The sequence below is a fragment of the Aspergillus mulundensis genome, assembly GCF_003369625.1.
Source record: "Aspergillus mulundensis strain DSM 5745 chromosome Unknown scaffold_14, whole genome shotgun sequence".
Lineage (NCBI taxonomy): Eukaryota > Fungi > Ascomycota > Eurotiomycetes > Eurotiales > Aspergillaceae > Aspergillus > Aspergillus mulundensis.
In genome coordinates, this window is record NW_020797902.1 from 273,203 (window position 1) to 296,018 (window position 22,816).

Below are 22,816 nucleotides of genomic sequence, written 5' to 3' on the forward strand. Positions count from 1 at the left end.
TTGTTAGCAATCGGATACTAGCAGGCACCGCGAGTAATGACACAAGCCGATGCCGGGGATAGGGCGGCACGTACTCGCTTGAGCGCATAGATGACCTGCTCAACCCAATAACCATCGAGGATAGCAAGTCAGCTTCCATCCATATTCTGTATGTATGCGTTCCGCTCCATCATGACTTGAAGACGTAGTAGGGAAAGGGGATGTGAAAGTTCATGGAACTCACATCTCGGGTCGTAACGAGCTAGGCAGGGAACAGCGTCAGCGTCAGTTCATGTTGCAGAAAAGTGAGGTGAACAGTCTTACCTTTCTCTCATTCGAGGGAATCGTGCCCGAGTCCATGATGAGTATGACCTGGCGTATCGTCTATATACTTATTAGAGATATATATCTTATCGACATGGTACGTCTATGCTAGGAGCAGATCAAAGCCAAGCCTGGGACAAAGGAAAAGGGATATACCCAGCGTACCTCTGTTAAGCGCTTCTTCAGCACAATACGTGTCTCTTCGTAGATCTCCGCACTGATGCGGTACACCCCTCCGCGGCGAGCGAGACGACTATAGCTCGTATGTTAGCAGAGGATGTACCTCAGTCATTCGATGCGATTAGAGCCGTACCGAATTGCGGGGCGGGCTGTATCCAGAGAATATCAGATTAGCAACGCTTTCTGGGGCTTCTCGGCTTCTCAAGATGGATAGATGGGTGCAGCTGGAATCTTAGAGTGAGTGGTTGAGAAGACATACTGACGCCCATAATGTTATCTCTCACTATTCTGTAGACCTCATCAGTATCGGAAAGCTGTATATATGGAAAGGAGACAGCATATAGCGATTTGAAAGTGGAAGACGTACTTGTGGCGCCGTCCTTTCACGACGCCTAAGCCGCGAAGGCCGGTTGGCTTGGGATTATTAGAAGCGAAGGGGGGCATTTGGGCGATAGTGGAATACGAGGGGATGAAATGTTCGTTTGAGGTGAGGTGAAGTCGTCAAGAGGTGATTGGTATCGAGAGCCAGAGGAAGCGTGTGTTGAGTAGGAATGATCTGTATCAAGAGAGGTGGCTGGCATTTTGTGGGAGAACACTTGGTTTACCTCGCTGACAAGAGCGTATAACACAAGATGTCGATGTTTGGTTGAGCGCTTGAGCAAGTTATTGAGTCAAGTGAAGATAGAGTGAGAAGGTTGGCAATGAGTGTTTGAGAAGCGGAATGGCATTAAACTATACACTATGCAGTATTAGACTCGGCTGCTTTATGAATATATAATGTAATTTCGTGGCACATATATTGAGTAAGCACTCAACGCCGTTGAAAAGGAAGCAATGTATGATGTATGTACGTAGAACATCTAGGAGATGAAAGTCGCTTCCGAGAACATGCTTCCCTCCTCTGTAAACTCGTCGTTGCCGACCTTGAGCTTGAGGGAGAGCTTCTGTTGAGGAGAGTACTAGCGAATTGTGAGCTTAGAGCAACTAGCTTCAAGGAATGATATTTTACCTGGAAGATGTATGGCCGTGCACCCGCAACACTGCCAGCAATGGTCTTGATGAAGCCTGGCACCTCAGCCATGACGTCGATACGGTCAAGCTTAGGACCGAGGGCGCCATCAACCTCTGCCTTGACGGGTTTACCGTCCTTCGTCTTGCCCTCCCAAACCCATCTGATAGACTTGGGTTCCGGCCAGTCACTCGTCTCATCCTGGGATGCCTCTGTGTGGGTTGCGGTGTTGGTCGTGCCAGCGTAGATAATTTCGCCGTCCTTGACGATACCGCCGACGTTGACCACCGTTGACCCGTAAGATGGCGGGGTTGTGAACTCCATCATGATAGCGGAGAATGAGGGTGTCTGGAAGTTGATAAAGTTCCAGCGGGAGGCTATTCTAGTCAGAGATCTGCCATCGACTACCCTAACCACATATTTGACATACCTGCATGGTGGGGCTTCATGCCCTGGAGAGCTTGGGAGAACAATCCCCGACCCGTCATATCGTGAACCTTCTCCTTGGTGGTGATGGTTCCAGTAACAGTGCACCTAGGCCAGAACATGTGGCGCATGGATCCCCATGGGTTCTCGGGGTCGGTTCCGAAGTATGTAGTACCATCTTTGCCGATAGCGAAACCGGGAGCGGCACGGTTGAAGGTCAAGTCCACGAGGCAGCCCTCGTTCACAGCGGACTTGAGTGTGTAGGCATTGCCCTCTTCGTTCAGGGACAGCGAGATGTTATCCGCGGCAAAAGAAGACATGCTCTCGTCGAACATGTGGTTGTACAGAGGGTCCGAGAACCAAATATGAGGGGTACCATCGCCAGAGGTGTTGAAGATCTTGCAGTTGAACTGGGCGGTGGTGTGAATGCCACTTTGTAAAACCACACGGTTAGTGCATTTACAAATCATACTATGGTAGTGATGATATGACGGTGGAGACTCACGCGATGTTGCTGTAAATGATCTGGACCATCACCAGCGTCCCATTGTCGGCCATGACATAGTACGTCTGGGTTTCTACATTGGTGTACTGGTAGGCACGCCACCGCAGGTCGTGCTTGGTGAGCTCAGTGTACGGGGCATCCTCAGTTTGTTGCTGGGAGACGGGCTGGATGGCTTCTGGGCCATAGATCGGTTCCTGCGTGCCCGCAACGGCGGAGAGACTATACGCAAGTGATTAGCGAGCTGAAGATAGGGTTGCAGTCAGGGAGCGAGGATGAAACAAGCAGGTGAAAGCTTACGTCGATTTGAGCCAGTTCATGGTGGATAGACAGGAAGGGGAGTAGTTGAGGAAAGTGGAAAGAGACTAGGGAAGAGCACCGGAGGAGATCTGAAGATCAGGGAGAAAACGATAGCGCGCGGGGCCCAAAGGGGTCTTCCAATCGACAATACAAGCTTTGGGCAGGGGTTCGGACGCGGGTCGAGCAGAAGGCAAGACCAGACCAATATCGACTGCCAAAAAGAACTTCTTGGAGCTACTTTTATACATGGAAACTACGGCTACAGCCGGCCCTCAAGCTCTGATCGAGCGTTGAGCAGGAGCAACAGCGATGGTTCGTTATGACGTCCAGCATTTTTCCGGCGAGACTGGTCTCCCGGAACGGACAGAAACGCCGGTCCCGGCCGCCCATCAATCTCGAAAATCTTGGCCGCAAATGCAGCAACAGACCGGTTGATGTTGACGAATTGAGCCCTCCTTGACGCTCCTTTTGATACCACTCCTTCACCATGGCCAAGAAAGCGTTAGCCAAAGATCAGATTGTCAAGCTCATCGTGGGGGCCGGACAAGCCAGTCCCAGTCCGCCCGTCGGTCCGGCTCTAGGTTCTAAAGGTGTCAAGAGTATGGACTTTTGCAAGGTTCGCAGCGCAAAGCTACTACCCGGGTAACTTGCAAGAATGGTCGCTGACTTTTCATAGGAGTTCAATGCCAGAACAGCACACATCAACCCCGGCGTCCCTATCCCCGCCCGCGTCACCGTCCGCCCTGATCGCTCCTTTCACTTCGACCTCCGAACCCCCACGACGACATACCTACTGCTGCAAACTGCCAGGGTAGAACCGCGCAAGGCCCGGATTCGTGGTGCTCAGAAGCCCGGACACGAGTCCATCGGGCGGATCTCCCTGAAGCACGTTTACGAAATCGCGAAGATCAAGCAGTCCGAGACGAGATTATCGGGGTTGAGCTTGGAGGGGCTCTGCAAGTCTGTCATGGCGCAGGCCAAGTCTGTTGGCATCAAGGTTGTTCAATAGGGAGCACGCAGGCGACGCTTGAGTGATGTGGTGTCATTGCATGTGCAGCAACTTAGGATATTATGATACACACTGGCGTTCTCGGAGATGGGTCTGTTATACGATGTACTATAGCTTTTGATGCGATATAGGAGCGGCTGGAGCGCAGTTAACTCGAAGCATTCCGCACTGATCAGAGGCGTCAGCCACGGCGCTCTGTATCCCGTATAAAACAAGCAACGAATGTCTGGCATCCAGCAAGTGGCCAGGGCCAGCACCGGGAGAATCTGGGGACCGGGGAAGGTCAGGCGAAGAAAGTGCCCAGGAGCCAAGCAATATATGATGATGTTTTGACTTTTGTGTCATGCTATGGTTACCTCCTACTGAAGATCATCGCCATGTCCAACCGCTTGGCGCAAGAACAGGAGAATCAAGGAGGAAAATATGCATCGCAGGCAATGATTGTATGCTTGGCGGTATTCACCGGGAGCGAGGCTAGACGGGGCTAGGAGCTATCTAAATTGACCCCAGTATCTGGAACCCCACACGTATCTTGAATTCTGGATGACGGAGTAAGGTCCGGAGACGTACTGCGCAGTGCGTATGGACTCGAGAACAGCCTGAACAGGAGATTCAAGGGAACGAATAATAAACGATAATTTTGCCGGAAAGGGAATAGAAACGATTGCCAATGAGAGCCACAGGACTGGATGATGTACCCCGTATTCGGCATGCAAGGAGGAATGGGACCCGGCTGCTTCTGGAAGACCTCACCGATCTGGAGAAGCGATACAAGCGACCAATGCGGACCCCATGTTCAGCCACCGACTCGAATATAATAGCATTATTATCATTAGGTATAGACTAGATACTGCACCAGTGCACTGGAGGCCCTGCTGAGGCTGCTGTAACATGGCGGGGCAGAGCTCGTCAGATGGACAGCCTCGGGCTTGGTGATGACGGATATAACGGCGCGGTCGAATGTAGTCATCAGTGCTGCCGCGAGATTCCGAATCGTTGATATCTGAGTGTTATTTCACTTGGCGAGCATTCTCTCGGCCTGTTTCGTCAGCTGTTCTACCGGTATTCGGTTGTCATCATCATCCTGTCCTTCTCTCTCTGGCCATAATACAGTGACTGCAGTCAAGTCTGCGTCAATCTAGACCAGCCCCGACGGAGTACCTAGAGCAGTGGATCTCGCCGCTATTGCCGCCGCTTGTTTTTCTCTCCAAAGTCGGAGACGCCGCCGCCGCTCCTGCTTTCTCTCTCCTCCGGTTCCCTGTTCTGCTCTTAGTCTCACCCCCTCCTCTCCTCCATCCTCTCTTTCTATCTATCAGACTCTCCACTCCTTGCCTCTCCCGCTCCTTGCTCTCATCTTGCCGGCCAAGGTAAACGGAACCCGTTGCTGCTTTGGGATTTTCTCGGTGGGCCGAAGTTCACCCATCCGTTTCTCTCCGGGTCTGTGAAGCTCCCGGACCGTTGTGAGTAACAACAGCAATCGGACTTGACGAAAGATTCGCCCCGTCGACCACGCGAAACCCCCCGTCCATTCGCACCCTGTCCGCCTCGATTGGTCGCCGTCGTCACGAAAAAGCAAAATTTACATGGACCATATTTGCTTTACTTTCCATCTTCCATCCTCCGCTACGACTCGCTGATTATTACGTCTTTGGAGGGGCATGACTCGGGCCCGCAATCCTCGACACCATGACGTCCAAAACGACTGACTTTGCCGATGGGAGAAACCCTGCGCAATTCGGTGGGCAGCAGCACTCCGGTACTCCAAATGCATCTTCTAACATCGTTAGCTTCTGCAGGAAACCGAGAGCTCCAAAACGTAAACCAGACGCCTACCGGACGGGATTCTGACGCGGGAAATAATGACGCCAAATCCAAGCAACAGCCTGCCCAGGTTCGATTCTCTTCTGTGAATGAAGAATACGAGCCAAAGGAGTCGCCTGCTGCACCTGGGAATGATGGGAAGCAGGAAGACGATCTCCGGTCTCTTGCCGCTTCTCTTCAGAAGTCCCAGCTGCAAGAAGCTAGACTATTCAACACTTCATACGATCCAGTGTCTCTTCCGACGTCAAGAGTATGATTAAACCTTCGGCACCTCCGGGCATCTTTGTTTCCCGGGGATTCCTTGTGCTGATCAGTTGCTTATCGATCTAGGTCCCATCTCAAGAGTCAAGCGAACGGAATGGCTCCAACCTACCTTCAACTCATACCTCCCCTCCAGCATCAGCGATGCAATCACCCCCTCTCACACCAGCCGCAACCCATTCGCGCGAAGCAAAAAACAACGATCCCACACACACTGAACCGCCGCAGACGACGGCAAAGCAAGCTCCTCCTCTTCCTTCCCAACCCTCAGAAATTACCCCTTCGGCTTCACCACCAACAAGCACACAGTCGAAAAATGCAGTTGCACAAAGCGCGCCCAGCTCACGCCCTTCGTCAACTGATCAATTATCAAAACAGAATGATGTCACCCAGACATCTTCGCATCCCCTCAATGGAACACGACACCGAGCACAGTTCTTCGTTGGCCCCGAAGCAAGCTCCCGTGACGAAAGCCCGCCAATGACACCTAGCGTGGCCGTTGACAGCTATACTCCCCCAGGCGCGATAACTCCGATTGGCGAACCCAACGACCCTTACGCTCGTAGCAAGCGGCCACCCCAGTCGAAAAATCTTACGCAACTCGACCCACGATTTATTTTCAACGGCCGTGACATGAAGCGCAGACACCATTCCGGGACGTATCCTCGTCCGTCAACTGCGCGCTCCTCCAGTGCGACCGACCTCAAGGGCAACGATAAGCGCGCTGGTATCTTTGGTGGGAAGAAAGACGTGCGCCAGCCGGAGGCAGAAAGCAAGCCGCACGGTCATATGGCGGAGCTCAAGCGATTCTTCAAAATGGGCCACAAGCATAAGCGCGGAGAGTCGCCTTCGTCAAAGAAATCTAGCCGTTCTTCCGGAAAGACTACGCATCAAATGGCAACTGACAACGTTCCATTTGCGGATGATCATGGTCTCAACTCCAAGTATGGAAAGCTTGGGAAGGTTCTTGGCTCGGGCGCAGGTGGCTCCGTTAGGCTTCTCAAGCGTAACAGCGACGGTGTAACATTTGCCGTCAAACAGTTCAGGGAGCGTCATTCCTGGGAAACCTTGAAGGAATATTCCAAGAAGGTGACTGCTGAGTTCTGCATTGGCTCGACCCTTCATCATGGGAATATCATCGAGACACTCGATATCATTCAGGAGGGAAGCCACTGGTACGAAGTGATGGAATATGCCCCGTTCGATCTGTTTGCGATTGTCATGACGGGCAAGATGTCTAAAGAAGAAGTCGCCTGTTCTTTCAAGCAGATTCTGAGCGGCGTGGCATACTTGCATGGAATGGGCCTAGCTCATCGAGATTTGAAGTTGGATAATGTCGTGGTCAACGAGCATGGCATCATGAAGCTCATTGACTTCGGAAGTGCGGTTGTTTTCCGATACCCTTTTGAGAACGACATTGTGCATGCTTCAGGTAAGTTTATACGGGTAATCGCATAATCCGAGAGAAATTAGTACTGATCGCACTAGGGATCGTCGGCTCCGACCCATATCTAGCACCAGAAGTCTATGATGAGAAGAAATACGATCCCCGCCCAACAGATATCTGGTCTCTAGCCATCATTTTCTGCTGCATGAGCCTACGCAGATTTCCGTGGAAGCAACCCCGTGTCAGCGATAACTCTTATAGACTCTTCGTTTCGACACCGACACCAGGCACCCCGGTACCAGACGCCGACCCAAGGCGGCACCGTCCCGTCAAGTCTGCGCCGGACCTACATGCTGCTGCCATTGAAGACAAGGCTCCCCAGTATGCGGCGGCCATAAGTGAAGAGCCCTCGAAAATTATGGCTACACCCCCACGATCCCCTGTCAAGCAAACGGCAGGTAACCAAGAGGAAAATCGCCCCCCGGAGAACCCGCAAGAGAAACCACCGGCCAAAGACGCCAACTGTGACAAGGCCAATGCCCAAAACAAACCGACTCGGACCACCAGCAAGGAGGCACCGCCACTACCACCCGGATCCGCGCAAACGGCCGCTCAGCGTCAGGAAGTTATCAAGGGGCCTTGGAGGCTTCTCAGGCTACTTCCCCGGGAAAGCCGCTACATAATCGGTCGCATGCTCAAGGTGGCCGTGAAGGAGCGAGCTACCCTCGACGATGTGCTGACGGACGAGTGGGTTCGGAACATCAAGGCCTGCCAGCAGGAGGTGACTGGAGAAGTGATTAAAGCTACTGGTCATACGCACGTCCTCGAGCCTCCTTCTCCTAGTGTACCTGTGGCCAGTAAGGCCAAATGATTCTACCAGCTGATTGTGTATAATGAGCAAACTGAGAAAAGCTTCTTTCTGTGTTGTGCGTTTCTAGATGCATGGCGTCTTATGTTTTATACCGTTCTTTTTTGATGGGTTCTATGGCTGTGCTAATTGCAATTAGATCAGACGTGCCGTCAACGCTTTTGTCCCCCGGGTGGTGGATTTGTTTTACTTTCTTTGCTGAATATGCCTGTGGTCATTGTTCATACTCCGTCTTACCTCGACCACTCTAATTCCGAATTTATGTCTTTCGTCTTGACTCGGCGTTGTGGCGGCAGCAGCTCTTGATTTACCTTTCCCCGGAACTTTGGCCGCTAGATTAGTTTTCCTTCTTTTCTGCTTCGCTCTGTTTTCCATGTTCATGTCACTTTTGGCTTCAGTTGTTTGCCCTTTAGGTGCAATTTGTACATGAGTCTCGGGATACGGTTTTTTTGCCGTCCTCAGTGTGCTTTTTACCTACCTGTGGTCAACTCTACTCAGGGACAAGCGTAGCAATAGACTATCTCAATAAACAAACACTAATTGATCATTATCTGAATGTGTGAGGTGTAGTTCACGTAGTCGTCAGGGCTCCGAGTTGGGGCGATAACCGGTATCGGCGGAGATAAGATTACATTAAGGCCGACAAAATGTTGGACCGCGAGCAAGCAGCTCCAAGCTCCTCATTCTCCCTCTCTGAAATTCTCCCCCGCCCCTTGTCTCACTCCTAGGCTTTACCCGGGGAAGGACAAGACATAAAATTGAAGATATTGTGATTTGAGTCTTTTTCACAATCCCTCAAACGCTGATGGCTGAGTCACGAGATCAAGGGTCGTTGGCTACCTCGCTCTGGACCAGGTCTCTAATAGTACGCGAAAAGCACCATTTACCTTCAAGCCATTGTCGCGGGCTGACCTAGTCTCTTCTACTTCCTTGTAGGCCGGCGCCGTTGCTGGTCTCACGGTTGATTGCTCCCTTTACCCGCTAGACACCATTAAGACCCGTCTCCAGAAAGCTAGGCATCATGGCTCCTCCGCCCCGGCTTCGAGCGTCTCCCTCCGACAGACTATCCGAGGCATCTACGCAGGTCTTCCATCAGTCCTTCTCGGCTCGGCTCCGTCGGCCGCATCATTCTTCATTGTCTACGACGGTGTCAAGCGCTCCCTTGCAACAAAGCCGGAGTCACAGTCCCGCAGCCAGCTAATCCTCACACAATCACTCGCCTCGTCCATGGGTGAGATTGCAGCATGCGCAGTTAGAGTACCCACCGAGGTCGTCAAACAACGAGCTCAGGCTGGCCTGTTCGGCGGCTCAAGTCTGCTTGCTCTAAAGGATATTCTGGCCCTGCGGCATCCGGACCCGGCGAGCGGCGCGAAGAGAGGATATGGACAGGTTGTACGAGAACTATACCGAGGAGCGGGTATCACAATTGCGCGCGAGATTCCGTTTGCGATCTTGCAGTTTAGCATGTGGGAGGCCATGAAGGAGGCATATATCAAGCGGCAACAGTTGGAAGGACCGGTACCGGCGTCCACGAGTGCATTATTTGGAAGCATTGCCGGTGCGATCTCGGCTGGGTTGACGACACCATTGGACGTCATCAAGACGCGAGTTATGTTGGCGCGGCGAGGGGATGGTGCGGAAGTGAAGTCCGGAGCTCAGATAAAGCATGCCGTGCAGGAAATCTCTAAGGAAGGGTTCAGCGCCTTTTTCAGGGGTATCCAGCCGCGGGTTGCGTGGATCGGTATTGGAGGTGCGATTTTCCTGGGAAGTTACCAGTTCGCTTGGAATACTATGGAGCGTAGGTCGAAAGAAGAGTAGATCGATACGAATTGTACAATAGACAATGTGTATATACATGTGTTGATAGAGGGCATTATAGAGATAGAGCGGGCAGTGTCGATCGACCGCGAACATGCTACCTTCTAGTACAGATACAGCTGGGCAGTCGTCCATAGGTCCCTGGAGAGCTTGCAAGTTTATGCATAAATATGCGGCATCGTACCACAGGGTCAGGACGCCTCGTGGCTTGCCTGGGCAGGAGAGGGTCAGCCCCAGTGCATGGCCAAGTAGCCGCCTTTGGGGTGCGGTGCGGGGGTGAGATGGAGACGCTGGCTGGGGACTGCTGCTCTTTGCTATTTGAGGCTGCTCGCGTGTCTGGTTTCTGTGTTTGCCTCGACGCTGCATCTAACAACCATACTCTAGCGTTCCCCTGTACAGAGAGTATATTCAAGCTAGGAAGTGAACCGAGTGTTGATTTTAAGGTACTGGGAGGATGTAGTGGCTTAGCACCGGCTTAATAAATCCATCCACCCAGCCAGCAACAGGCACGACTTCCTCTCCTGCAAGTCCCCGCTTCTCCTCATCTTCTTCTCCTGATATATCTTGCTGATGTACTAGACTCTCTCTCTGCCTGTTCTGTACTTTTTCTGCGCTCTTTGTGTTGTCTGTATTTGTAGGGAATGCTTGTCTCCACTGCAGCCTGCCTTATCAATCGTTGGTGAGCGATCAGCCTGTCACAATCTCCGCATCGTCCGGTTCCTCCGCACTTTAACTGCTTCACCCGCACTCTGTCACTGTTGTCGCCTGCTGCATGGCACGCAAATTAAGCCACCAAAGGGTCACTTATGGTAAGTCTACTGTGTGGCGACGGTGCACTCCTTTGTGTTTACCACGTCCTCTATAACTCCGCCCATATCCCATTCTGATCTCACGGCCGCAATGTCTGATCCCGAGGCTGACACAAGAATCGATATTTATTTAGTGCTCCCTCCCTCTGATGCACCAGGTGGTCATCGGCTGGGCGTCAATGGCTTAGCGATCGATCCAGAGAATTCCACTCTGTGAGTGATTGAAACCCCGTCCAACATCGCTCGTCGAGATAAACGAGATAAACGCTGCTGTCGCAGTCGTCGCTGAGACTCCGTTTCTAACCCTTCTCTCACAAAAAAAGCTACTCGGCTGGTCGCGATGGAGTAATTTGTTCGTGGGACCTCGACCTGCCTTCTCTTTACTCATCCTCGTCCACTGCGAAAACCGGTTCTACGAAGTTCCGGAACCAGGTCCAGGCGCACACCCATTGGATCAACGACATCGTCTTGACACAGAACAATTCTGCTCTCGTTACGGCTTCGTCGGATACTACGGTCAGATTATGGCGGCCGCACTCGGAGTCCACTGACGTCCCAGAACCGATTGGAAAACATACCGACTATGTCAAGACTCTTGCGAGTCCGGGTTCCCATTCGACATGGGTTGCCTCTGGCGGCTTGGACCACAAGGTGAATCTGTGGGATCTCAATGGACACGGCCGGATCCTCAGCATAGACGCATCAGGTTCGGAACAGAGTGCCAAGGGCTCGGTCTACGCTTTGGGTGCTGTGTCCTCCGTCATCGCCAGTGGAGGGCCGGAGAAGCTGGTGAGATTGTGGGATCCGAAGTCCGGGAAACCGATTACCAAGTTTGTTGGACATACGGATAACATCAGGGACATCCTAATCAATGGTGACGGTGATACGATCATGACGGCTTCTTCCGATCAGACCGTCAAGATCTGGTCTCTGACGGCGGGCAGATGCATGCATACCCTGACCATGCACAACGACAGTGTGTGGTCGCTGTACTCTAACCGTCCGGATCTCTCAGTCTTCTACTCCAGCGATCGGTCCGGCCTGGTTGCCAAGACCGACACAAGGAATGCTGATATTGAGCAGGGGATTTGTGTGGCTGCGTTGCAGGAGCACGAGGGCGTGGTTAAAGTTGTGGCAGCTGGTGATCATATCTGGACTGCGACGCCAAAATCAAGCATTAACCGCTGGAGCGATGTCGATACGACCGCCGAAATCGAGGCGCCTAAAGAGCGTGGTGGTCTTTCAGACACTGATAAAACACAACCAGATGACAAGTCGTCCCCGAAACAAAAGCCAACTACGATTCCCTATGAGTCGCTTTTGCTTCTCTCAAACACATCTACACTGCCTACATCACGGATACCACAGGGCGATTCCGCCGTGAATGGGCAACCGCCCTCGCCTCGGCCGGACATGGACGATGAACTGGGGCTCACAGTTCCCGCTTATTCGTTGCCTGAGGAGACGGTGGAGGGCCAGCATGGATTGATCAAGTACTGTCTCTTGAACGACCGGAAACGTACATTGACGCAAGACTCCGCGGGCGAAGTTGTTTTATGGGACTTACTTAAGGTATATTGCCATTCTCTCCGACAGGATGTATCCCGCTAATGATCCCAAGTGTGTGCCCATCAAGTCGTTCGGCAAACGCCATATGGATGATGTGGAATTAGAGGTCAATACGAACGAGAGCATTGCGCACTGGTGCACGATTGATATTCGCACCGGGAGATTGTCTGTCATACTCGAGCCAGGCCGATGCTTCGACGCAGAGATATACGCGGATGAGGCTGACCTAACAGACTACTCACAAATTCGTGAAGACCAACGATGTATGTTTGCCTTTGTTGACTAGCTTTCTTCTACTGACAACAATAGTAAACCTGGGGAAATGGGTCCTACGGTGGCTCTTTGCTCCATTAGTGCATGAACAAGTCAAGCGTGACGTTGAATACCGTGCACAAGCCAAAGCTAGGGCAGAGGAAATGGCATCCCATAGCGTCTCCGCACCCGTGGATATCCCTGGGAAGCTGACCTTGCCGATACCGTTGGATCCATCTTCCCCCTCTGGACGTGATTCTCTTGCCAGCCCGCTAATCCCTGGCCATGGCATAAACTTGGCCACAACCCCCGGTTCATTGACGTCGTCAGTCCTCAATCATGGGCACAGTTTCATTAACATGGGAACGTCTCCTGGGGAGTCTTACGATCACTTGACATCGCATCAGAGCGCCGATCTGGCCCGGAGCTCAATGTCGGATAGGTCCAGCGATTACTTCTCGTCTCCTAAGTCACATGCACCTATCGATACGGACAAGCCTTTACCAACACCAGGCGAGCAGACGCCAACACCTACACAAGCTGGGGAGCCCGACAAAGAGGAGCGCAAAAAGGGTAGTTCACTCTTTGGCAAAAAGTTCCGGATGGACTTCCCCAAGAAGCTGGGGCGCACTTCATCCGAAGTTAAGCCTCAGATTCAGGAGGAAAAGCCGGAGGAACCTGAGAAGACGTCTGTGAAAGAAGAGAAAGTCTTTGAGAACAATCTCAGCGGCTTGATTGATCGAGCGCGTCATGAGTATGAGGAGTATCTCTCTGCTAATCCGGGCCAGGAGCTAGTGTCGGCCTTTGCACCCAGTGACGAGAGCGAAACACCTGAGCTGCAGATACCACCTCGGACAGTGGTGTTCATTCAGGAAGAGTCGGGAGACTCTGTCGTGGCTTCAGATATCTACAGGGGGACTTTTGAGAATATTGGCCAGGATCGGGAGAAGCTTGAGAAGGCGATACCGCTCTGGCTAGGCGATCTGCTGCTGAAGGTAAGCTACCTCAGATACCTTAATCAGCCCATCTCTAACCTATCAGAACCAAATGCCTTTTAAGGAAGCCGTCAAAATCGCATTTACGCTGAAGCCTTATGACGACTTGCTACCCCCTGTCGTCAAACCAGAGACGTAAGTACCGGCCGTGATAATTTTAGAGCACTACTGACGACATGTAGCCCTAGCATCAACGGCACGCCCAACAATTCTCGTTTGAACGCCAACAGGATGCTTCGAGCCAAGAAGATCCTGGCCTATGTATCAGAACGTATAGAAGAACCAACGAATGACCCCGTGCAGGACGCGCTGAAACCAGAGGAGTACCTTGAACTGTACTGCCAGAACAGAGTAAGCCTAATCGCGCTTAAATTAGTTCTCCAGTGCTATTCACTAACAACGCAAACAGCTCATACCACCTAACATGACCCTTGCCACCATCAAGGTGACTCACTGGCGCAATGCTACCGACATGGTCCTCCATTACAAGGCCAACGATAAAAAGACGCTCCGACTGATAGGGTCTGCCAATGATAACAACGGCCAGGGTGAAGCACCATCCAACCAGCAACTCCTATCCGAATCAGGCGGTGTCCCTAATGGTGAGGATGCGAGCGCTTCGCATGGCAGCACAGCCTCGGGTTCGGCGTCTGTGCATAATACTTGACCGTAACTCTCTACCTCGGTGGGCTCCAGTACTGAAGAGGTTGATTGTTAGAATACTTCTTGTTTTTCTGCTTCATTTGCGCGCGTCGGTGATACTTATTGGGCCTATACGGCGGCACTGCGATACCTCTGTTCTATCTCTCTTCTTTCTTAGCGATGTTACTCTCTGTACCTACCCTGCCAAATCTGTATATATTAGTCATTTGCAACAATACTAGGCCAACTTGTACAGGAATTCTAAATCTGGTGCAATCATGAATGCGTACCTGGTGGTTGTATTGGCGTCACGTGTACCTATCTCTCAAGCGTAAAAGCGGCAAGACTTTTAACCATCCTCACGCAGATACCTAACCAGACTGACTGATCAACGCACTCTTCTCGTATGGATCCTACATGGCCCAATCATGCCTCCTACGGTCAAAAAGCGTCATCACCGTTCCGCAGTTCACGGATGCCTTGCAGCGAACATGGCTTGAGTCGCGTCGGTTTCGCCCGAGGACGGTCTCGGCCCTGCCTCGTAAATTGGGTCAGTACACCCATCGTTTCGATGATAACTTGCTACTCGATACTGATGGTAATAAAGGCCTAGCTGTAAGCGGAGGCGCGGATTCCATGGCCTTGGCGTACCTATGCAGACAGTGGGAACTCCAAAGGCAGAAACAGCAGCAGCAAGAGCCAGAGCAAGAACACCACATCTTATCTAGCAATGGCAATGATAGTGGCTATGACGAAGCAAGCGTAACAGCCTTCGTTGTCGACCATAAAGCCCGGCCAGAGAGCACAGAGGAAGCCAACACTGTTGCTGGATGGCTCCGAAATTTGGGTGCGTAGGGATTCACTTCTCAGCATTAAAGCCTACTAAGTGTGACCCAGGAATCACAACGCAAATCCTCCCACTGGACTGGACAGGCGTCAGTCTTTCAGCGTTTGAAACGCACGCCCGGCGCCTGCGCTTCCAGGCATTAGGCAAAGCATGCCGGGACGCGTGCATAGACGCCCTCCTCATGGGCCACCACCAGGACGACAATGTCGAGACGACGATCTGGAGACTCTCTTCTGGTGCTAGAGGCTCCGGGCTAGCGGGCATTGCGCCCGTTGCGAGAATTCCCGAGTGCCATGGGCTGCATGGGGTTGCAGGGAGCGGAAATGTTGCTACAGTTCATGCTGAGGAATATCTTGCGTCTGGACAGGGGCAAAAGAAAGCAGAAGTACAAGTCTCAACTGGAGGCATCCTAATCCACCGACCGCTCCTCTCGTTCAAGAAAGCAAGGCTCCTTGCTACATGCCATGAGAATAATGTTCCCTATGTCTCGGACCCAACGAACTTCGACCCTACGCTTACGCCGCGGAATGCTATTCGTTCTTTGCTAGCTTCGAAGTCTCTGCCCCGCGCTTTACAGAATGAGTCTGTACTCTCGTTGATTGGGAAGTGTCGGGGCCTTATTCGCGACTCGCATCGCCTCTCTGATGAGATTCTTGCTTCTCAAACGAGACTGCTTGATACGTCGCTTGCGTCGGGGTCAATTACTGTGCAATTTAGGCCTTCGCCCGCTTCATCACCATCCTCGTCTCCTGAAGAACACGAAAAGGAAAACGAACATGGGGAAGAACTATCCCAGCAACGCCTCCAAGAACTCCAATCCCTCACCCTCCGACGCATAACGGACCTCGTCTCGCCATACGAAGATAACCATTTCCCGCTGAGCAGCTTCGTAAACTTCACAGCCCGTGTTTTCCATTCAAACGCTACCAGCTCTGCCAGCTCAGATCCAGAGCCCGAACTAGAAGAGAAAACTAGGACGCAGCCCAGGAAACCGTTCACCCTAGGCGGCGTCCTATTCCACCCCCTACCTTCCAAATCTTCCAACCATGACCAGCATCATAATGGTGACAGATGGCTCCTGACACGCCAACCGTACATGCGTCGCCGCGAGCCCGTCCTCCGCTTCAATGTTAGCAGGGATATTCCCACAGCGCCGTGCCAATCAATACGACCGCACGCCGAGGTTAATTCACAATGCACTGTTCCGTGGACACTATGGGACAACCGCTTCTGGATCCGGGCTTCAATGACAACGCTGCGTTCTATGTTCACCTCCAACTCGGATGCTGTTGGTCAAGAACCGAAAGAAGGAGAAAAAGGGCGTGTTCAGCTGGTCATCCGCCCGCTCCGGCAATCAGATCTCACGCCCCTCAAACGACTCTATAACATCACTAAGAGGAAAACGATGACGATAACGAAGCACCCGCTAACCCAAAACCGCAATGAGAGTCAGAGTCAGAATGATGAGTTCTACGAAGACGAGGAGGAAATCGAAAGCCAAGACACTTTCGACGCAGGTTCATTCTTCGCAGCCCTAGACCGGGACGCACCCGGACAGTCACTGTTTACGATTCCCGTCCTTGCAGTGGAGGAAGAGGAGGGTTTTGACGTGCCGTTGGCGCTGCCTACGATGGATCTAAGGTTTCCTGCATTAGAGTCTATGCCGTGGGCGTTGACATGGGAATGGAAGTATAAGATGATTGACCTTGAGGCGTTGAAACTCATGGGGTCGGTGTAAGCTATTCAGGCTAATCTACAAGTAACAAGAGACAATATGGAACTAAATAATGAGGGAAAGTAACCTGGCACACACCGTAGTGTCACCGACTAGAAGGGTCCAACCTCGGACCATCTGTTGACATGAAAGTGACATGAATGGCATCTTTCAACATGGACCCGAGAACCATACACAGGCCATTTGAGCCTATCCAAATCCAGACGCCATAACCACCAAGTCCATAGAGGAAATACAAAAATCAACGCTCATTCGCCATATGCTTATGTCGGTTATAAAGAAAAAATCCCCGACGATGCAAAAAGTAGGAGACCAAAGGCTGGAGATTGAAGAGTGCTTAGTCTGTGCTTGCCCTGAGCAGAGCCACTGCGGCTTGTTGAGCTCGAAGACCGCCGACTTCACGCTTGAGTCTAAAGTTCTCCTTCTTTAGCCTCCCAATCTCATCCATAGCGGACGATAACTGGGTTTTCAGTGCCTCTTCCCCGTCACCCGTTCGCACTTCTTTCGCGAGTTTGCTGAGCTCCGAATTAAAACGGTCATACAGGGCTTCATTCTCGGCACTAGCTTGGCGATACAGCTCGTCCAGCTTCTTGGCCCGCTTTTCGCTAAGGACTAGGGAAGACTCTAGATCCTTCTCCATCGCAGAGGTTCGGCCTTTAAGCTCCCCTGACAATGCCTCGAAGGCCAACTCGAGATTCCGCATCCGGGCGATCACAGCTGCAGTGCCAACGCCATCGTCTCCCGAAGGGCCGTGGACTGTTGCTGTGTCTGTCCGTAGCCGCACCGGTGACGGTCTTAGTGCTCTAAGTTCCTGGCCAATCAGCTCAAGTTCGTCCCTCAGCCCTGATTGCTCAAGAGACTGTGTCTTTTTCTCAGATTGGAGACGATCCCGAAGCTTCACATACACGTTAGCCGCATCAAAGCCTAGGGGCATAGAAGACGTACCTTCTGGGGGCTTTGCAATCGTAATCTTTGCGATCTGGTCAGCGAAGACGACGAAAGCGGGCGCTTTGCCTCCGAGCCATTGATCTGCGCCACCCGCTCTTTAAGAGCAGGGGTTCGGGAAATCCCAGACCTGCGCTTCGGCTCAGTGGGAGAGACGGATTCTTCGATCTTATCCATGACATTTCTCTCGGATGGGGTGTATCTTGGGTCGACATTCTCTTTCCGACTGGGAGTGACTGGGCGGATGGGGGACCGCCTGTTTGGAGAACCCGTTCTTGGAGGCGGACTGCCTTTCAAGGGCGATACGCTGCGGGCGGTGGATCCTGAGCCATGACTAGTCTGAGGCCGAGCAGACATTAAGGGAGTAACAAGGTCACCCTGAAGATTAGTTGAAGAAGACCCGGGGGTCGTGGGACGTGGTGCCTGGCTGCTTTGCGACACGTGGGAGACGTCTGAGGACGCCGTCCCTGGTCGCATATCGGACAGGGAGCTCCTCCGCCTTCGACGAACCCTCACTACACCACTTCCCGACACACCTTTCAATGATGATTGGGGGTCTTCCTGTGAGCTTCCTGGCCGTCGAAGCATTTCCTGTGACGTAGAAGGACCAGAACGATCACGAGAACCGGGACGCAGGAGAGAGCTTAGGCTCGTGTCGACGTCTATTGACTTTGAGCGGACTAGCATGGAACCCCTTGGCGTCCCCGGCTCAGAGTCGTTGGGCCCTTTGTTCTTGCTGAGGGTCCTGAGGATTGAAGCTACCTTGCCCTCTCCAGAGTTCTCTCGATGCAGGCCAAAGCCGAAGCGCTTACGAAAAGACGACGCATTAGAACCAACAGACCCCGGAGTTTGCGAGGTAGTTCTGGTTAGCTCGCTGGTCAATATCCCTTCCAGTGATGAGCCACCTGACACGAACTCGTCAAAAAGATGATCGAAGTCGTCCACCAATCTATCTAGCAGAGATATGTGCTGCATTGGGTCACCTTCTGCTGTCAGGATTTCAGCGAACGCGGCCGTTAAAGCGCCCCTGTCACCGTCACTCCCGGAGGCATCGAGAAGGTCCGCTAGAAGGCGAATGAGCGACGCGAGAGCGCGGCGGTTTTGAGGGCTCATATCGGCGAGAAATTTGTGAAAGCATTCCTCAAATTCACGGGGATACATGGTGTCGAATTGGCTCTGGAGCAGTCGCAAGCCTGAGGGGTCAAGCACTGGTCCCATGTGTTCTTTCCACGCGTTCTCCATGAACGTCTCGAAGGCCACAAATAGAGTATCAACCGCCACCTCGGCCGCCGCCTGGAGTTTTGCAGGGTCTTCTAGAAGGACATTGTAGAGCTCATTCACCGCTGAGCGATCTACATTGTCCCTTGCTCGAAGCGTGCGCCCGACGATATTCCCGCTGCGACACTGAAGCGCGAGGACATAGGCAGCAAATGTCTGCTCTAGGACAGCAAAGGGGCTATCGGATACTTTGGATGGCACCGTGCCAACGATAGAGGCTTTGACTGGTGTCTCTTCTTTGCCCGGAAATGAGGAAGGTAACGTATTGGACCGTGAGTGGCCGGCACGAGGAGGAGGCATCTTAGGAAATTCTCCCAATAATGTTGCTGACCCAGGCGCCTTCGAGCTTGAAGTGCTACTCTCTCTTGAATGCCCACCCAGCAGGTTTGCGATCAGCTTTGTCGGCGAAGGTGGACGGAAACCGCGGGAAGTTTTGAACTGTGCTACTACATGGCCAGCAAGGTATTTGATAATAGCAAAGTTGGAGTGAACTAGTGACTCCGCCATGTGTCTGTTCCTGGTGTCATGTAAAGGTTGAAGGACATTCAGCACTGTTCTAATTAGTCTTTGTACATCATTCGCAAAAAACAAGGTAGAAAAGTCACTCACAGCGTTTTGAGAATACCGGAACAAAACTATCCACGCTCACGATGTCTGATGAGGATGTACCTACTATCGAGACCACGATCACTCGATACTGGTCGTCACCAACCAGTGATACCGAAATGACCACCTCGAGGTCGGAATCGGTCAACGCTTTGCTGCAGACTGCTTTCGGCGTGTCAAATACGACCCTGATCTTTGACGCAGCTGGGCGGCTCATCTGCACGCCTTGCTCGTCTTCAAACACGCATGCCAGGATACCGAGATTGCCCACAGTGCCGGATGGACATCGGAGCGACCATTTCCCACTCTCCCTTTCGCTTTCTGAGAACCTGCCCTCTATCTTTGCTTTGATAATCTCCTCAACAAGCCGGCCTGCACGGCCCCCGTACATTGCGACTGGCTCCAATGCTAGAAGATCCACGGTGGTATTTTGAGTAGGTTTCGATGTCACCGCGGTAGGAGCAAGGAATAGAATCCGACCGCATGTAGATTGCATGCAACGCACCGTATGAAGATCATATACTTGCACGACTCGAATTTCCGCCGAAGATGTAAGTGGCCCGGCAACGCCTGGGGCCGTAGATGACGCGTTATCAAGCTCGGCCATCAACCCACGAGCCGTCATTTTACATTCCGGCGTTTTCGATAATAGCACAAGACAGTTTTTATACAGAAGCATGATCCCTGAATCGGCGTCAACATCAGCAAAGTCCAAGTGATATGGCGATGACAACTCGTTGAAATCCACAGCAGTAATTAAACGGCCGGTGGGTAGAATTGTGGAAGGCCATCCGTCTACCAACTCTGTCAGACGTCGAAAGCCTTGGTCATGATTTGTAGAAGACGGATCATCAAGTGAGCAGATGTCCTTGATAATATCCCGCGCTTTCAATAGTGGCCGAACAGCGGGGTGGACCAGCGGGAGGCTGCTTGTCATCGTGTCAATCAGCAGACTATAACGCGGAAGTCTTTGGACAGGCTCCATAAGTAGAGAACGCAGCTTCTGTTCCCCAGTCTCGTATACGCGCTTGGAGAAGCTCGAATTCTTGTCCCGCATGAACAAGTTCAATGTCTGGGTGAAGGCGTTATGAGCACGCATGTAGTCTCCATAAGGTTGCGAGAACTTTGGGAACCACTCTAGAAGCGCATTGGCAAAAGCGACAGCACCGATAGCATCTCGTTCTTCGTCATTTGTCCGCTGTGAGGCGGAAGATGATAACTCAGAATCTTCCGTGATATCGGCAATAGCATCCCTTTCCGTATCCTCCAGGACATTGCGAATTACTTCCAAGAATCCCATGTTGACATCGTATATCTCATTGAGACATGGAGGGAACAAGGTGGCCAGGTCGGACTCGTTGGGGCTGGTACTTGAGGGTCCTTTTCCCTGTGCTCTTGCGCGAAACTCCTCCGCGACTTCGCATACGAGTGAATACAGCTTGCTCACGTATCTTTCCTCTGTATCAACAACCTCGCACATAGTCAAGCGAAGAGATTGTTTCTGGCTCTGAGAGAAAAGCTTGGACCGGCTGACATTGGTCGGTTGTGACGGGGCTCGCTTCAGCCTGGACGTTGGCAAGAACATGGGCGCTCCCAGCGCTCGTATGAGTGACGAGTATTTTCCATAGTGAACATCAATGGTGTCTTCAGTATCTGCAGGCTCATCCGGGCTTTGGTTATCAGGATCGGGTGGTTCGGGAGGTTGGACGGTCCCCGCGGGAAGCACTACATCAACGTCGACCCATGGAACCTTGCGTTCCTGAAACGCGCCCCGAATGTCGCGCACTATATCCGTTGTATTCTCCACCTTTATCATGCGATTCGCTAAATCAGCTGCGTGCATCTCGTCGAACATCTTTGGAATCTGTCCTCCAGGTTTCCCCGCACGGGCGAGAGCCTGCAAGCATTCCTTTGCCGGATCAGATAACTCGGCGAAGTACTTCAGCATACTGACAGCCAACCCGCGGCAAACCTCGTCGCCTTGTTTATCTCGAGGTAAATGGTTGACGGCCGCATACAGTGGTGCTGCGGGAGAGACGGTGATGCGCGGGTAACTTTGGAATCCGGCGGGGGTCACGATATGCGCCTGAATGCGCGAACTGCTCACGGTTGCATTTGCGGTAGATACAGGGCCGTAGAAGACGAATACAGACGATAATGAAGGGTCCGCGACATGGTATAGGTTGAGTTGGTCGAGCGGCAGGTCCGACGGGGCACTCGAAGAGGTCGCCATGGTGGGCGAGGAAGGCAGTCGGCGCGCGCACAAAAAGCACGAAACGGAAAGAGCGATAAATCGGTATTAGATTAATAGTCGTAAGAGAGAACAGAGAAAAATTAGGGAAGGAACTGAATAGTTGAACCCGATTGCTGGCAGTCCAAGGCACTACCTGGCACGCAGCCCGGAGGGTCAGCTGTGGAGAGAGAGCGACAGAAGAGCACACCCATCCAAAGTTAGAGAAACGGAAACATAAAAAAAAGGATGGATGTCATGATAGAGAAAGATGGTGTAGATATTACAGCCGATAAGCCTGACGAGAAGGAGATAATCAACGAGTGAGCGAAAGGTCGATGCGACGGAAGCCGAAAGAGAGCCCCTCCATCGAGGCTGACGACGGTGGCAATGAGGAGAATGAGGAGAAGAAAAGTAGGAAAATAGAAAAACAGTCACACCACTCAACTACCGGAGACGACCTCTCCTTCAAAACAGGACCCTGGGAAGAAGACCCTGGCAGACGATCGGAGGGAGCTGGGCAGGAGATGGAACTTGGTGTAGACGGTGATTTGTTGTTGTGGTTGAGATGCAGCTCCAGATGATTTGCGCCCACCCAGCATTAGCTGATGCAGTGGGCTCCCCATCATCTTCAGACAAACCACTGGCTTAAGTAGATCTATCTACTCTAGTTACTCGAGATCTAACAGGATTCATCCTGGCGCAATTCTATTCAAGACCGGAAACCACCCACTGAAACACGTGTACTGCTGCTGGTGGTGGTCGCCCTTGTCAACAGGATCCGGTGAGAAAAAGAAAAGAAGACTAGGCCACGAGGGGCTGGTTGCAGACTCCTTGCCCTGATGATTATTCCGATTATATTGGATCCTGAAGCAAGGAGCTGCAAGTCGGGGCTTCTGTCGGGTTTGTTTACGGGGAGTTTGGGTGGGGAACTGAAGCTATCAACAACACCTGAACCACACCGCTCAACCAAGGATCATCCCAACAGGAGGGCTATTATTCTGCAAGACTAAGAGTTGTTTCC

At 52.2% G+C, this 22,816-nt stretch overlaps 8 protein-coding genes across 8 annotated transcripts; 5 read left to right on the forward strand and 3 right to left on the reverse strand.

Moving 5' to 3' along the window:
• Positions 1 to 169: 169 nt before the first annotated feature.
• Positions 170 to 927, reverse strand: DSM5745_10061 (histone H4; the record flags this gene model as incomplete). The annotated part of the gene is made up of 6 exons (XM_026752077.1): positions 170 to 241; positions 304 to 363; positions 469 to 556; positions 617 to 632; positions 743 to 771; positions 851 to 927. The coding sequence occupies 6 exons, from the start codon at positions 925 to 927 to the stop codon at positions 170 to 172; spliced, it is 342 nt and encodes a 113-aa protein (XP_026599139.1).
• A 416-nt stretch (positions 928 to 1,343) lies between these two features.
• On the reverse strand, positions 1,344 to 2,740 carry DSM5745_10062 (survival factor 1 family protein; the record flags this gene model as incomplete). Its single annotated transcript, XM_026752078.1, has 5 exons — positions 1,344 to 1,442; positions 1,493 to 1,869; positions 1,923 to 2,350; positions 2,424 to 2,642; positions 2,721 to 2,740. 5 exons carry the CDS (start codon positions 2,738 to 2,740, stop codon positions 1,344 to 1,346), a joined length of 1,143 nt encoding a protein of 380 aa, XP_026599140.1.
• A 467-nt stretch (positions 2,741 to 3,207) lies between these two features.
• DSM5745_10063 (mitochondrial 54S ribosomal protein uL11m) lies at positions 3,208 to 3,729 on the forward strand (the record flags this gene model as incomplete). The annotated part of the gene is made up of 2 exons (XM_026752079.1): positions 3,208 to 3,336; positions 3,397 to 3,729. 2 exons carry the CDS (start codon positions 3,208 to 3,210, stop codon positions 3,727 to 3,729), a joined length of 462 nt encoding a protein of 153 aa, XP_026599141.1.
• A 1,686-nt stretch (positions 3,730 to 5,415) lies between these two features.
• On the forward strand, positions 5,416 to 8,069 carry DSM5745_10064 (putative protein kinase; the record flags this gene model as incomplete). Its single annotated transcript, XM_026752080.1, has 4 exons — positions 5,416 to 5,467; positions 5,517 to 5,800; positions 5,881 to 7,243; positions 7,300 to 8,069. The coding sequence occupies 4 exons, from the start codon at positions 5,416 to 5,418 to the stop codon at positions 8,067 to 8,069; spliced, it is 2,469 nt and encodes an 822-aa protein (XP_026599142.1).
• Positions 8,070 to 8,871: 802 nt separating this feature from the next.
• On the forward strand, positions 8,872 to 9,884 carry DSM5745_10065 (putative mitochondrial carrier protein (Pet8); the record flags this gene model as incomplete). The annotated part of the gene is made up of 2 exons (XM_026752081.1): positions 8,872 to 8,931; positions 9,003 to 9,884. The coding sequence occupies 2 exons, from the start codon at positions 8,872 to 8,874 to the stop codon at positions 9,882 to 9,884; spliced, it is 942 nt and encodes a 313-aa protein (XP_026599143.1).
• Positions 9,885 to 10,784: 900 nt separating this feature from the next.
• DSM5745_10066 (WD repeat protein) lies at positions 10,785 to 14,176 on the forward strand (the record flags this gene model as incomplete). The annotated part of the gene is made up of 7 exons (XM_026752082.1): positions 10,785 to 10,906; positions 11,017 to 12,265; positions 12,315 to 12,525; positions 12,572 to 13,509; positions 13,556 to 13,644; positions 13,692 to 13,860; positions 13,919 to 14,176. The coding sequence occupies 7 exons, from the start codon at positions 10,785 to 10,787 to the stop codon at positions 14,174 to 14,176; spliced, it is 3,036 nt and encodes a 1,011-aa protein (XP_026599144.1).
• Positions 14,177 to 14,568: 392 nt separating this feature from the next.
• DSM5745_10067 (tRNA lysidine(34) synthetase) lies at positions 14,569 to 16,736 on the forward strand (the record flags this gene model as incomplete). Its single annotated transcript, XM_026752083.1, has 3 exons — positions 14,569 to 14,701; positions 14,759 to 14,998; positions 15,049 to 16,736. 3 exons carry the CDS (start codon positions 14,569 to 14,571, stop codon positions 16,734 to 16,736), a joined length of 2,061 nt encoding a protein of 686 aa, XP_026599145.1.
• A 334-nt stretch (positions 16,737 to 17,070) lies between these two features.
• Positions 17,071 to 21,795, reverse strand: DSM5745_10068 (putative Rho guanyl nucleotide exchange factor; the record flags this gene model as incomplete). The annotated part of the gene is made up of 3 exons (XM_026752084.1): positions 17,071 to 17,628; positions 17,679 to 19,507; positions 19,566 to 21,795. 3 exons carry the CDS (start codon positions 21,793 to 21,795, stop codon positions 17,071 to 17,073), a joined length of 4,617 nt encoding a protein of 1,538 aa, XP_026599146.1.
• Positions 21,796 to 22,816: the final 1,021 nt, after the last annotated feature.